The sequence below is a fragment of the Phocoena sinus genome, chromosome 15 (assembly GCF_008692025.1).
Source record: "Phocoena sinus isolate mPhoSin1 chromosome 15, mPhoSin1.pri, whole genome shotgun sequence".
NCBI lineage: Eukaryota > Metazoa > Chordata > Mammalia > Artiodactyla > Phocoenidae > Phocoena > Phocoena sinus.
The window spans coordinates 79,421,852-79,437,902 of NC_045777.1; the positions used below are offsets into that span (position 1 = coordinate 79,421,852).

Sequence of the window (16,051 nt, forward strand, 5' to 3'; positions counted from 1 at the left end):
AAACTCTTAGAGGAAAGCACAGGCAGAACACTCCGTGACATAAATCACAGCAAGATCCTTTCTGACCCACCTCCTAGAGAAATGGAAATAAAAACAAAAATAAACAAATGGGACCTAATGAAACTTCAAAGCTTTTGCACAGTAAAGGAAACCATAAACAAGATGAAAAGACAACCCTCAGAATGGGAGAAAATATTTGCAAATGAAGCAACTGACAAAGGATTAATCTCCAAAATTTACAAGCAGCTCATGCAGCTCAGTATCAAAATAACAAACAACCCAATCCAAAAATGGGCAGAAGACCTAAATAGACATTTCTCCAAAGAAGACATACAGACTGCCAACAGACACATGAAAGAATGCTCAACATCACTAATCATTAGAGAAATGCAAATCAAAACTACAATGAGATATCATCTCACACCGGTCAGAATGGCCGTCATCAAAAAATCTAGAAACAGTAAATGCTGGAGAGGGTGTGGAGAAAACGGAACCCTCTTGCACTGTTGGTGGGAATGTAAATTGATACAGCCACTATGGAGAACAGCATGGAAGTTCCTTAAAAAACAAAAAATAGAACTACCATGCGACCCAGCAATCCCACTACTGGGCATATACCCTGAGAAAACCATAATTCAAAAAGAGTCATGTACCACAATGTTCACTGCAGCTCTATTTACAGTAGCCAGGACATGGAAGCAACCTAAGTGTCCATCGACAGATGAATGGATACAGAAGATGTGGCACATATATATATAATGGAATATTACTCAGCCATAAAAAGGAACAAAACTGGGTTATTTGTAGTGAGGTGGTGGACCTAGAGACTGTCATACAGAGTGAAGTAAGTCAGAAAGAGAAAAACAAATACTGTATGCTAATACATATATATGGAATCTAAAAAAAAAAAAAAAAGGTAATGAAGAACCTAGGTGCAGAATGGGAATAAAGACGCAGACCTACTAGAGAATGGACTTGAGGATATGGGGAGGGTGAAGGGTAAGCTGGGACAAAGTGAGAGTGGTAGTGTATATATGGACATATAAACACTACCAAATGTAAAATAGATAGCTAGTGGGAAGCAGCCGCATAGCACAGGGAGATCAGCTCTGTGTTTTGTGACCACCTAGAGGGGTGGGATAGGGAGGGTGGGAGGGAGGGAGATGCAAGAGGGAAGACATATGGGAACATATGTATATGTATAACTGATTCAATTTGTTATAAAGCAGAAACTAACACACCATTGTAAAGCAATTATACTCCAATAAAGATGTTAAAAAAAAAGGTGTATTAGATAATTCATAGTAGTAGCATAACAGAAGCAGACAATTTTAGAATAGAATCAAAGCATGTGAGCCTTGAAGAGGATCCAGGTGGGAACAGTGGCCCTCGGCATTTCTCACGTGGACTCTGTAGCAGTCTCCCCACCATTTTTTTTTAAATAAATTTATTTATTTATTTTTGGCTGCATTGGGTCTTCATTGCTGCGCGTGGGCTTTCTCTAGTTGTGGAGAGCAGGGGCTACTCTTCCTTGTGGTGCATGGGCTTCTCCTTGCAGTGGCTTCTCTTGTTGCGGAGCACGGGCCCTAGGCACACAGGCTTCAGTAGTTGTGGCATGAGGGCTCAGTAGTTGTGGCTCGTGGGCTCTTGAGCGCAGTCTCAGTAGTTGCGGCGCACGAGCTTGCTTGCTCTGTGGCATGTGGGATCTTCCTGGACCAGGGCTCGAACCCGTGTCCCCTGCATTGGCAGGCGGATTCTTAACCACTGCGCCACCAGGGAAGTCCCCTCCCCACCATTTAAAAAAAACTATTTTTCATTGTGGTAAAATATACATAACATAAAATGTATCATTTTAACCATTTTTAAGGGTATAATTCAGGGGCATTAAGTAACTTCACAATGTCATGTGACCACCACCGCTATCTATTTCCAGAACTTTTCCATCAAGCCAAACAGAAACTCTGAACCATTAAACAATAACTCACTACTCCTCCCTCCTGGTCCTCAGTAACCTCTCTTCTACTTTCCATCTCTATGAATTTGCCTCTCCTAGATACCTTATATAAGTCAATCATACAATATTTATCCTTTTCTGTCTGGCTTCTTTCATTTGGCATAATGCTTCTCCATGTTGTGGCATGTATCAGCATGTGTCCCTTTTAAGGCTGAATGATATTCTATTGCATGTATATTCCACATTTTGGGTATCCATTCAGTGGTGATGGGCATCTGGGTCATTTCCACCTTTTGGCTATTGTGAATGATATTGTTATGAACACAGGTGCATCCCTGCTTTTGATCGTGTACCCAGCCTGTTCTCCATACAAATGTCAGACACGATTTCCTAAAATACAGATTTGATCATTTACTCTCCTACTTAAAATCCGCAAAATGCTCCCTGTTGTTCCCACAGTCGAGTCCAGAGCTGCCCTGGGTGTTTGAGTCTTTTCACAATTCCAGCCTACGCTTTCTGCTCCCCTGCAACCTGCCACTGTGGTGCTCTGTGTGTTCTCCAAACACACCCTGCCCTTCCCAGCTCCCGATGTTTCTGCATGTGCTCTTCCCTGCTTGCCAAGACGCAGCGTAAACACCAGTCTTCTTCAATCCTGATAGTGAATGAACCCTACCTTCTGCCATGTCCTGGCTCTGAGGACAGACAGAGGGATAGGAATTCCCACCTCTGCCACTTGTTTAGCTGGTGACTTTGGGCAAGTTTCTTAACCTCTCTGAACCTCTTTTCTCATCTCTAAAGTATATTATTGAAAGATAATTTTCAGAAAAAGGCAAAATCGTGGCTTCATACAGGTATAAAAATGAACACACTGTAAAGATTTTATTTTACTCATAATAAGGGAACCAGGCAGATGTTATGACTGGTTCAAAAGAGAATCTGAGAAACAGACACCTTTACAGATCAAGAATATTGAAATGAATATGCAAATAGAGGCAAACTGGTTTTTCCACAAAGAGAGAGTGCGCTTAATTGAACTTCTGTCAGATGGAACAGAATTCACGTGTCTATCAGTTACCTGAACCTTACAGAGTTGTAGAAGAGTTCCCATAGAATCAGAATCTGATAGAGTGGATGGTATGCTATAGATACTGCATTGCTCTCCCTATTTGACTTTAGTACCCACCAATATTTTCTTTCTTTCTTTCTGGGCACAAGGAAGACAACTTCCAGGCCCCCTTATGGTTGACTGAGGTCTTGTAGGGGGATCTGTACAGTGAATGGACAGGTGTCACTATGGGCCACAGCATTTAGCTGCTGGTTCAGAGTTCATTTTATCCTGTCATTGCAATCACAAAAGCGTAGTCAAGATGGAACCTCAGTTGGCCTGGATCCCTGAGTGACCATGTGAGCAAAGCTTCTTGCCCACCCATGTTAGAGTGGGACATGTATGAGTGGGACATAAACTGAGATTTGGGCTTATTTGTTCTGGAGCATAACTTAATTTGTCCTGACTGATCTCAAAGGAAGTTGTGACCAAGCCCTTTATGCAGGGCTTAGCATATAGAAGCTACCCAATCACTGTTCTTACCTTCCTCAACATTCTACTGTAGCACTTATTACATTGCAACATAATAATATATTACTGTGTCTATCTTTTTTGCTAGAACATGATTGCCACAGGCTAGGGGAGCATAATTTGTTGGCCTCCATATTCTCAAATGGCACCTGATCATCCAGTGGTTTGTAATAAATATTTACTGATTGAATAAGTCAAGTATCTGTTGAATTCAAGCTCTGCCACTTGTGCTAGTTATAAATTTTGGGAGCCTTAGATTTTCTTATCTCTAAATTAGAGGGAAAAATTTCCTAACAGAGTTGTAAAGAATGAAAAAAAATCATGAGGATGTGGGAACATGTTATCAGTTTTAAAATTACATGCAAATGAGAGGGATTATTATAAATTAAAAAACTAAATTATAAATTAAAGGTCCCCAAAGATGGAGTGACTGAGCTGAAACCAGGACTAAAACTTGAGATTTTGAGACTTAAAAGTTCAGAGTTGAAGGGACCCGGAGAGACCTTCTGGAAGTCTCTTTGGGGGCATCAACCATATGGATCTCCAGGGTCCTACATGAGTATACTCCATTTTTGACCAAATGGAACTGGAGATTGAGTGACTCACTGCTGATGTCAGGGGCTCAGCAGGGAGGGGCAAGTGTCTCATGAGATTCCCAGCAGCCTGGGATGAGTCTGAGGGTCCCTGGAGAGCCAGTAACCATGGGACAGGGCAAGGACACCAGCCCCTGGCAGTCACTCTGGGAGTATATGCTACCCAAGTAGCCCAGGATTTCCCTCAAGGGACCAAGAGGTTTGTTTGTTCCCTAATTAGTAAAGAGTAAAGGAGGAGTTTTCTGATGTTCTGGTCTGAGAGCCAAGATTTTCGATTTTGTAGCTGACCAGCGGGGTCTTATCGCAGCATGAGGAAGTACACAAAACCACAGGATATGGATCTGGAGAAACTGGTGATAGCCTGCGTTCCACCACTCCCAGAAGTGTGACCTCAACCCCAGTACTTCATGTTTCTACCTCTGCTTCCTTGAAAATGGGAATCCTTGTCTTCCTCACCTCACAGGACTGAGGAATACTCTAGACGTGTTTTTTAAATGATAAGGTGACAGGTATATCAACGTTAGCTATTTTGACAGCTCTTATCGCATGGCAAATTTCACTGTAAATATTTGTTGGCATGTCAGTTCTCCGTTAGACCATGAACTCCTAGGAATCAGGGAAAGTCTTTGCCACTTTTACATGTCACCCCTCCCCCACCTCAGGGCCCCCAGCACCTAGCAGAGTGTCTAGCACAGAGCCTGTGAAAGTGGCTGAGAAGAAGAAAGGACTGAATGGGAAGAACCAGGTGCAGCATGGACAAAGCTGTTTATTTCTACAATTGCCTCTCCCTTACCAAACCCTGCCCATCTTTCTGGACCCAGCCCCAGTCTCCTTCACAAAACCTTGCAGAGCTAGATCTGCACATGGTGATCTCTCTTTTAGCATCTATTCCAACCTTCTGATTTTACGAATGAAGAAACTGAGGCCCAAGGAGATTGTGTCTCCATTCAAGCTCCCACAGGTCCCGTATCTTGTAGGGAATCTTAATTGTTTTGTGTGCATTTCCTTCCCACCCTCCCTAGACCCCCAATTCCTGAACTGTACCCTCTGAAGACTGAGCCAAGTCTTCCTTTTCTCATATCTCTCCTTTGCCTTCCTCCTCCAGTGCCTGTGTGTGACCCTGGATCTCAGGTAGATCCTCAGTAAAGACTCATAGAATGGACTTTTGTGCAAATTGGCCCCTTGGCAGGGAAGAGGTAACAAGAGTCTTGGAAAGATGGTAAGTGACTGTTGCCATCTGCTGGTAGCTGTGTGGAACTACAGACAAAAGTCTTGTAGGCTTGCATGTCTTGCCCTCTTCCTGTATATAAACCACTGTTACTGGAACCTAGGCAAAGTGTGTCTGGCAACGTTCGCGGCATAGTCCACAAATGTTTGCTGAGTCCTTCACTTCTGCAAAGATATTTACACTTAACTCCTGACCTCCAGGAGGCTACAGTCCGGTAGAGAGCTAAGAACATCAGTAAATATGTCACAATTGAAAGATACACTCATATTCTGAGCCATAAAACAAACCTCAGATCAAAAAGAATTGAAATCATACAGAGTGTGTTCTCTGACCACACTGGAATAAAACTAGAAACTAATAACAGAAGGATAACAAACACTTGGAACAAATACTTGGATACTAAACAACAGACTTAAAATAATCCATGGTCCAAAGAGGAAGTCTCAAGGGAAATTTTAAAAATATATTGAGTGAAACTACAACATATTAAAATGTGTGAGACACAGCTAAAGCAGAGCTAAGAGGAAAACTTATAGCACTAAATGCTGACATTAGGAAAAAGAAACAGTCTCAGATCAATCATCTAAGCTACTACCTTAAGATATTAGAAATAAAGGAATAAACCCAAAGCAAACAAAAGGGAAGAAATTATAAGAAGTAGAAATCAATGAAGATTGAAAACAGAAAAACAATAGAGAAAATAAAAGAAACCAAAAGCTGATTCTTTGAAAAGGTCAATGTCGTTGACAAACCTCTAGCAAGAATGACAAAGAAAAAAAGAGAGAAAATGCAAATTACAAAATTCAGGGATGACGACATGGAGGAAACCACTATAGACCCTGCAGACTTCAAAAGGTTAATAAAAGAACACTTGGAACATCTACGTGTAGAACATCCACACCTACGAATTTGACAAAGATGAAATGAACCAGTTCCTCAAAAAATACAAACTATCACATCTAAACAACAATATGAAATAGATAATTTCAATAGCCCTGCAACTATTAAGTAACTTGAGTTTGTAATTTAAAACTCCTAAAAAAGAAATCTCCAGGCCCAGATGTTTTCATTGGAGAATTTTGCCAAGCATTTAAAGAGGAATAAATGTCAATTCTACACAATCTCTCATAGAAAGTAGAAATGGAAGAAGCACTTCCCAATTAATTTTACCTAGAACTACTCTAATACCAAAACCAAACCGACAGTACTGAGAGAGAGAGAGGGGACTACAGATCAATATCTCTCGTGACTATAGACACAGAAATCCTTAACGAAATCTTTCAAATAGAATTCAGCAATATATACACCATAACAAGTGAGGTTTCTTCCAGGGATGCAAGACTGGCTCAATATTTGAATCAACGTAATCCATCATATTAACAGACTAAAAGAGAAAAATCACATAATCGTGTTAATCCAAAAAAGCATTTGACAAAACTGAACACTCGTTCATGATAAAAACTCCCAAAAATAGGCATAGTGGGGAACTTTCTCAATTATGAGCAAAAAAAAAAAAAAAAAAACCTAAACAACTAGAACTACCATCATCCTTAAGGGTGAAAGATTGCTTTCTCCCTGAGACTGGGAACAAAGCAAGGATGTCTACTCTCACCACTCTTATTCAACAAAGTACTTGAAGTTCTAGCTAGTGCAAGAAGTCAAGAAAAGGAAATAAAAGGCATACAGATCAAAAAGAAGGAAATAAAACTGCCCCTGTCTGCAGCTGACACAACAGTCTGCTTAGAAGTTCTAATACCTAATAAGGTTCCAGTATTTAGAATATATAAATACCTCTTACAACTCAACAGTGAAAAGACAGAGTCAAAGGATTTGAATAGACATTTCTCCAAAGATGTACAAATGGCCAATAAGCACATGAAAAGATGCTCAACATCATTAGTCATAAGGGACATACAAATCAAAACCACAATGAGATACCAATTTCCATTTACTAGGATGGCTAACATCAAAAGGACAGACAAGGGTTGGCAAGGATATGGAGAAATTAGAATCCTCATACATTGATGGTGGGAATGTAAATTGATGCAGCTGCTGTGGAAAGCAGTTCTACAGTTTCTCAAAAAGTTAAACATAGAGTTACCATATACCCAACAGTTTCATCTGTACACGTATACCCAAGAGAAATGAAAATATGTGTTCATAAAAATTTGTACACCATCATTCATAATAGCCAAAAAAGTGGAAACAGACCAAATGTCCTTCAATTAATGAATGGATAAACAAAATGTGGTATATCCATGCAATGGAATATTATTCAGCCATAAAAAGGAACAAAATACTGATATATGCTACAACAGGAATGAAACTTGAAAAGATTATGCCAAGTGAAAGAAGCCAGATGCAAAAGGCCACACATTGTATGATTCCATTTATATGAAATGTTCAGAATAGGAAAATCTACAGAGACAGAAGTAGATTAGTGGTTGCCAGGGCTGGGGGTGGGGGTGGGGGAAGAGGTTGCCAGGGCTGTTAGGGAGTGAATACTAACAGGTATGGGGTTTCTTTAGGGAAGTGATGAAAATATTCTGGAATTAGTAGTGATGATGGTTGCAGCACTTTGTGACTATACTAAAAATCACTGAATTGTACACTTCTAAATGGTGAATTTTATGGTGTGTAAATTAATCTCAAAAAAAAATTTTTTTAATTGATTGTATTTATGAAACAGATGAGACAGAACATAGAGGCCAGATATAGCTCCACACAAGAACTGAAGGGCAAAAGCAATTCAAGGGGGGAAGAAGAGTCTTTTCATTAAACGGTGCTGGAGCAATTGAGTTGGTAGGTAGGTAGGTATGTAAATCAATCAACCAACCAACCAACCAGTCAACCTTGACCTAAACCTCACACCTATAAAAACTAACACCCAATCCACCCTAGGTTCAAATGTAAATGTAAAACTATAAAACTTTAAGGAGAAAACATAGAAAAAGAATGTTTGGGACCTAGGGCTTGGTGATGAGTTCTTCGGGATGACACCAAAATCATTCTCCATAAAAGGAGAAAATCAATAAATTAGACTTCATCAAAATTAAATCTTTGAGGCTTACTTGGCAGTACAGCGGTTAAGACTCCCCAATTCCACTGCAGGGGACACAAGTTTGATCCCTGGTCGGGGATCCTTCATGCTGCGCCATGTGGCCAAAAAAAAAAAAAAAAAATTAAATCTTTAACTCTGTGAAAGACGCTGTTAAGAAGAAGAAAAGACAGCAAACCACGTATCTGACAAAGGACTCATATCTGGAATTTATCCAATAAAGGACTCATATCAAAACTCAACAGTGCTATTTACAATAGCCAGGTCATGGAAACAACCTAAATGCCCATTGACAGACGAATGGATAAAGAAGATGTGGTACATATATACAATGGAATATTACTCAGCCATAAAAAGGAATGAAATTGGGTCATTTGTAGAGACGTGGATGGATTTAGAGAGTGTCATACAGAGTGAAGGAAGTCAGAAAGAGAAAAACAAATATCGTATATTAACGCATATGTGTGGAACCTAGAAAAATGGTACAGAACCAGTCTGCAGGGCAGAAATAGAGACACAGATGTAGAGAACAAATGTATGGACACCAAGGGGGGAAAGTGGCGGGGGTGGTGGTGGTGGGATGAATTGGGAGATTGGAATTGACATATATACACTAATCTGTGTAAAATAGATAACTAACAAGAGCCTGCTGTATAAAAAAAATTAAATAAAATTAAAAAAAAAACAAAACCTCAACAGTGAAAACAAGCACTCTAATTACAAAGTAGAGAAAAAACACAAGAAACATTTCACCAAAGAGGATATATGGATGGAAAATAAGCACATGAAAAGACATTGCATAGTGATAGCCATTCAGGAAGTGAAAATTAAGACCACAATGAGATTTTGAAATGGAGCAGGGTCCCATGGTCCTTGCTCCGCCATGTCTTCAGCCTGCCTTTTGTCTGTGGAAAAACTTTAGCCAAAGAATAAGTTTAATCAGAGAAATGAGGAAATGCAGAAACAAAGGAAAACAAAGGAGACCAAATAATAATAGTTTAGTCACTAAGCATAGTCAAGGACCTTTAGGTCCTCCCCACAGGCTACAGATAATATTCTGAGCCATATCCTGTAAGCTGTCTTATAGATACTGAAACCCAGACCAGGTGGAAGAAGTTAACTACGTGATGACCAGACTGTAGCCATGACGGTAAGCTGCCACAGTTCCGAGAACTGGCCTCAAGGAAATGGGAACAAACCAACCCTGGAACTGAAGACTAACCGTACTTAAAACAATCAAGATGGTGCTGGGCAGACCCCTTCATGATTAATTTCAAGATGACCGTCAGAGCTGACTGTGCTGTTTCTGCATGTAGCCCCCTCCCTCCGCCTATAAAAGCTCTTGGCCCCTGATTGTCAGTGGGGGGAGTCGGCCTTTAGACAGGCATCCACCCTCCCCCACCCCCGTTGCCAGCATCCAAAATAAAACAAACTTTCCTTTCCACCAACTTGGCCTCTTTATTGGCTTTTGAGCGATGAGCAGCCGGACCCCACTTTCGGTTACAATATCACTACACACCTATTAGAACAGCTAAAATGAAAAACAAGTGATAATAGCAAATGCTAGCCCAGCTGCACAGAAAACTGGTGGAAACATACATTACTCGTGGAAAGGTCAAATGACACAGTGACCCTGGAAAATAGCTTGGCAGTTTCTTAAAAAAAAAACAAAACATACATTTAATTTATGACCCCAGCAATTAATTGCATGCCTGGGCATTTATCTCAGAGAAATGAAAACCTATGTCCACTCGAAAACATCTGTGTGCATGACTGTTCTTCTTAGCTTTATTTGTAATAGCCCCAAAACGAAAACCTACAGGAGGGTAGTGGTTCAATAAACTGCAGTGTGGCACTCCATGGAATACTAGTTAACAGTAAAAAAGAATAAATTATTGAAACCCACAACAACTTGGATGTATCTCAAGAGCATTGTGTGAAGTTAAAAAAAAAAAAAATCTCGGGCTTCCCTGGTGGCGCAGTGGTTGAGAGCCCGCCTGCCAATGCGGGGGACGTGGGTTCGTGCCCCGGTCCGGGAGGATCCCACATGCCGCGGAGTGGCTGGGCCCGTGAGCCATGGCCGCTGAGCCTGCGCGTCCGGAGCCTGTGCTCCGCAACGGCAGAGGCCGCAACAGTGAGAGGCCCATGTACTGAAAAAGAAAAAAAAAAAAAAAAAAAAAAAAAAATCTCAAAAGGTCACATATGATATGATATGATTGTTTATATGACCTTCTCGAAATGACAAAATTATGGAGAAGAATAGATTAGTGGTTGCTAAGGGTTAAGGATGGTGGGGGAGGGGAGATGTGACTGAAGAGAGAGAACACTGGTGAGATCTTTGTGTTGACAGAAAAGATCTGTATCTTGGTTGTAATGGTGGCTACATGAATCTACGCGTGATAAAGTAACAGAAGGATACACTTTATACCAATGTCGATTTCCTAGGTGTGGTATTGTACTGTAATTATGTAAGATGTGACTATTGGGGAAAACTGGGTAAAAGGTATCCCTGACTTCCTTGTATTGTTTTTGCAACTTCTGGTGAATTTTTTTTTTTTTTTTTGCGGTACGCGGGCCTCTCACTGTTGTGGCCTCTCCCGTTGTGGAGCACAGGCTCCGGACGTGCAGGCTCAGCGGCCACAGCTCACGAACCCAGCCGCTCCACGGCATGTGGGATCTTCCCGGACCGGGGCACGAACCCATGTCCCCTGCATCGGCAGGCGGACTCCCAACCACTGCGCCACCAGGGAAGCCCCTTCTGGTGAATTTATAATTATTTTTTTTTAAGTTCTTTAGGCTATATAGACATAGGCATCTTAGGATTGGTAGGTAGACAATATTCATGCTTATTAATTAATGCCTTATGAGAAAACACTGCCCAATATGGATGCATTTCATATACCCCGCACCAACAGGCTATGAGGCTATGAGGTGTTGTACAGAGTTTAATTTTCCATACAACATAAACTTATCTCTCTAAATAATGTTAAGACATTTCATGGGCATTTTGCCAAAATATATTAACATTGTCCCTGCTTTTGTTGCCCAAACAAAAACATAAGGCAGAATTCAATACCAGGGTCAGTTCAGGGATTGGAGACTTGCCAGGCCGTCAGCTGCAAATATCAACTGCTTTATTTTCTTTGAAGAAAACTCAGTTTTTTATTGAATTAGAATGTTTATTGAGCAAATGAAATCTTTACTAAAAAAAAAAAGACTGGTGAGAAATATCCTCTCCTCCCCACCAGACCCACGCAGCCTTCTGTTGGAGAAATTCTTCAGGCTCCACCAAGGGGGGCAAAGCCAAGAACAGAGCAGGAGCCAGGCGTTTTGGACTGAGAATTCGGCGGTCACGGTTGTTGCCGGGCTCTTAGTAAAGATATGTATTTTTGCACCCATGCTTCCTTCGGTGTTGCACAGAGTTTCTGGCCTCTTTTGGTGGTGAATCTATGGAAAAGAGATGCTGACAGTCAATGCTAAAAACTTTTGTCTCCCGGAAAGGGATGGAAAGGGAGGGGCAGCCCCCCACCCCAATCTTCTTGCTCGGTTTGCTGTACCCCTGTCACACTGTCCCTGCTCCTTCTTCTGGCCCTTGACCTCCCTCTTCTCTGCTATCCTGTTTTCCACTGGAAACCACACTTCCTGGCCCACCTTCACCAGGAAAGATGTAACAACAGCTCTGGTCTGAAGCAGGTAATCTGCACCGTGCCTCTTAACTCTTTCGTTTTAATATAACAGTTTTGTTGGGATATAAGTCACTAATTTGCCCACTTAAAGTGTATAATCATAATTCATTGGTTTTAGTATATCAATAGATGATGCAACCATCACCATGATCAATTTTATAACATTTGTATTGCCCCGCAAAGGAACCTCTTATGTATTGTACCACTTAATTCTTAATCACATTATCATGGGTTGTTAGCCACGGCTGCTTATATGGATATGATTCCTGCCTTCCTTACCACACTGTGAGCTCATTAAGACTGGGGGTTGTGGTTGATGTCCCTGAATGGCTTCCAGCCTTTACTCCCTGAGAGTACTCGCAAGTGACAAGAGCCTAGGTTAGGGGGTGCTCTAACCTGGAGCAGGGGAGAAGAGCCAAAAGGATGGGGAAATAAGAGAGAGGAAGGGCTTTGTGGATGTTTGAACATCCATGTGACATTGCTCCCATTGAAAGATGGGAGTCTATGTCCCCTCCCCTTGAATTCAGGCCAGTCTTAAGGACTGGTTGACTAATAGAGAATGGCAAAAGTGATGCTATGTGATTTGGTAGCTAAGTCATAGAAGGTTGTAGAACTTCTGCCTGGTTCACTGAGCACTTACACAGGAGCTGTGGACTTCCTCATAAGGAGTCCTACCACCCCAGCTCACCATAGTATGAGGAAGCCCAAACTAGCCCAACAGAGAGACCACACAGAGGGGCCCTGGAGGGAGATGCCTCCAGCCCCCTGAGCTGTTCCAGCTCCAGCACCATCTGTCTGCAACCACACAAGAGACGCCTTTCCAGAACCTTGCAGCCAAGCCTTTCTGGAATTCCAGACCCATGGAAACAGCGAGAGGTAAGAAGATGACCATTGTTGGATTAAGCCACTAAGCTTTGGGTGGTTGGTTATGCAGCAACAGTTGACTGATATAGGCCCCTCACCTTCCTTCTACAAATGAGGAAACTTGACTTGCCCAAGGTCACACAGCTTATAAAATGAAAGAGCCACTGCTCTGAGCTCAGCTCAGGGCTCTTTGCCAGCTGTTGGTTAAGTGTTGGTGTCTTTAAAACGCCAGAAAGCCAATCAAGACACGAAGGAGAAGACCCAGGACATCCTGAGCCCCGGAGCATCCCCCTCCATATCTAGGCACTTGAGTGCTTCTTTCCCGTCCTTAACTGTCTCAAAACGATAACATTCAGCTTTGTCCCTGGAGCCCGTTTTCTCCCTTTCCGCACCGTTCTCTCATGCTCAGGAACCCAAGGTCCCCTGATTGTGTATTTGCACTTAAAGATCGCTTCCATTTGCTGAATGTTTCCCGTGTGCAGGCTCAGCGCTAAATTCTTTGCATATATTAACCTCATTTAGTCCTGCCAGGGAGCCTTCCAGGTGTGCGTCATCTCTCCTGCTACCGATGAGCTCGGCATGACATGCCTCCTGTCTACCTGTCTGCCTAGTCAGTAACATGTTCATCCTTCTCCCCTCCACCATGCTCCTGCCTGCCGCCTTCACCTGGGCCACTCCCGCTTAGCCTTGGGGGGTCTCAGTGTAAATGTCACTCCCTCCAGGAGACCCTCCCAACACTAAGTTAGGTCCTCCTGTGACTATGATGAAGGGTGGCCAAATATGCCGCCCCCAAATATGCCACTTTGACGTAAGGATTATTTTGAACGAAAGACACTAAAAAAAAACCCCAGTGAAACAAAACAAAACAAAAAAACCCCAGCAGGGGGCAAGAAGAGCGTTCTGACCTCCCCTTTTTTCCCTGAAAGCAGGAGATGAAACTCCCATGTGAAAAATGTCCTCCTCGTAGCAGGAGGAAAGAAATATTCTTAACACCAGAGATAGAGTCAAGGCCAAGTGAACTCTGTAAAAACAGACCTTGTTAAAATAACTCTTATCAGTCGTTAGCTTTCCCCACCCCCATATATTTTAATTACTTTTCCACAGTTCCTTCCTTGTTCAAAAGCACGCAGGTTTTATATAAAAGCATGTAGCTTTTGCCACTTCTTTGGGTCTTCATCTTCCTGTGGGGCTCCTGTGTGCGTGTAAAAAGCTATATGTTTTCCTCTTGTTAATGTCTTATGTCGATTTAATTCTAAAGCCCAGCTGGAGCCCCTAAGAGGGTAGAGAGAAAGTTTTGCCTGCGCTACAATATGCTCCCTCCTGCTCTCTCTTCCGCTGTCTTTTTCAAGCACTCATCACAATCTTGATTATTTTGTGCAAATGTCTTTTAATGCCCTCTTTCTTATGCTAGATGTAAGGTCTGTAAGGGCTGTTTATTCTTTTATACCCAGCACTTAGCACAGTGACTGGCAGGCGCCCGGCTCATGGTCTGCAAGCTAGGAAATCAAGGTCAGGGTTACGCTTCTTAATGCCCGAGGTAAGGTGATAACCCAAGTCACTGGGTTCCCATCTTGAGGCTCATCCTGGCACTGTGGGGGTCTTCCCGGAATCCATCCAACAGCATGAATGGTAAGGGACCCTAAAAGCCCAAAGGAGAAATACTCACATCACAGCCTGCTGGGGGCAGCTGTTCCTGGTGAATTCATAGTTACTCACCCACCTCCAGGGAAGGCTCTTGTGGGTGTATTGAAAGCAGCAGAACTTAGCCACATCACTGCCACCTAAATAAACAGGGAGAGAAAGGAGCTCGGAGATGTCCCTTTGCTTCCATCCCTCGGCAGCCTGGGAAGGGAGTTGGACAGCGCCGTACGTGCAGCAGCTCCGAGATGGACACTCAGGATAAAAACCAGGAAAAGAGGGAAAGCCGTGGTGAAGTTCTTCATGGTGCTACAAGCTGGGTCCTTCACAACCTTCTTCCTAATTCCTCCTGTCTCAGCAGTACCCTCTTTTATGGGGCTGAGTGGCCCTTGAAGATAATTCCAGAGAATTGACGTAAAGCACAAAAGCACAAAAGCAGCTCTTTTGTACTACAGAGGGGAAGCAACCTGACACCCGTGAAAAGGAGATTGGAAAGTGAGGAAGTGTCATGGGGCGGGAAGGGGAGGAGTCAGCACACCCTTGAGCGTCTCCCAGCCAGTGCGATGGTCTGAGGCAATGCTCGATTGTTTGAAAAGCAAAAGGGGAAAGAGGAAATAAGAATTCCAGAGAATTGACGTTAGTTATTCCTGATAGATTCCTGGCTCTTGGCCAGAGTTTTTTCTGTTTTTCGCCGCATGGCATGTAGGATGCTAGTTCCCTTCCTTGGTTTTCTAAACATTGTTTATCTCTTGTTGAGGTCTGGATAGTCTCAGGACAGGAGCATAGAGCAGCCTGACCACACAATGGATGTTCAGGAATGAAGCTCCTAGGGAGGAGCTTCAAGATGGCAGGAGAGTAAGACGTGGAGGTCACCTTCCTCCCCACAGATACACCAGAAATACATCTACACGTGGAAAAACTCCTACAGAACATCTACTGAACGCTGGCAGAACACCTCAGACCTCCCAAAACGCAAGAAACCCCCCCCCCCACGTACCTGGGTAAGGCAAAAGAAAAAAGAATAAACAGAGACAAAAGGATAGGGACAGGACCCGCACCAGTGAGAGGGAGCTGTGAAGGAGGAAAGCTTTCCACACACTAGGAAGCCCCTTCGCGGGCGGAGACTGAGGGTGGCGGAGGGGGGAAGCTTCGGAGCCGCGGAGGAGAGCGCAGCCACAGGGGTGTGGAGGGCAAAGCGGAGACATTCCCGCACAGAGGGTCGGTGTCGACCAGCACTCAACAGCCCGAGAGGCTTGTCTGCTCCCCCGCCGGGGTGGGCGGGGCTGGGAGCTGAGGCTCGGGCTTCGGTCGGAGCGCCGGGAGAGGACTGGGGTTGGCGGCGTGAACACAGCCTTCAGGGGGTTAGTGCACCAGGGCTAGCCTGGAGGGAGTCCGGGGAAAAGTCTGGACCTGCCAAAGAGGCAAGAGACTTTTTCTTCCCTTTGTTTCCTGGT

General features: G+C 43.1%; 1 protein-coding gene across 1 annotated transcript; it reads right to left on the bottom strand.

Annotated features, from left to right (window-relative positions):
- Positions 1-11,521: 11,521 nt before the first annotated feature.
- Positions 11,522-15,082, bottom strand: CCL26 (C-C motif chemokine ligand 26). Its single transcript, XM_032603765.1, has 3 exons — positions 14,830-15,082; positions 14,626-14,740; positions 11,522-11,856 (listed from the first exon to the last, which is right to left on the bottom strand). Exons 1-3 carry the CDS (start codon positions 14,900-14,902, stop codon positions 11,760-11,762), a joined length of 285 nt encoding a protein of 94 aa, XP_032459656.1. The 5' UTR covers positions 14,903-15,082; the 3' UTR covers positions 11,522-11,759.
- Positions 15,083-16,051: the final 969 nt, after the last annotated feature.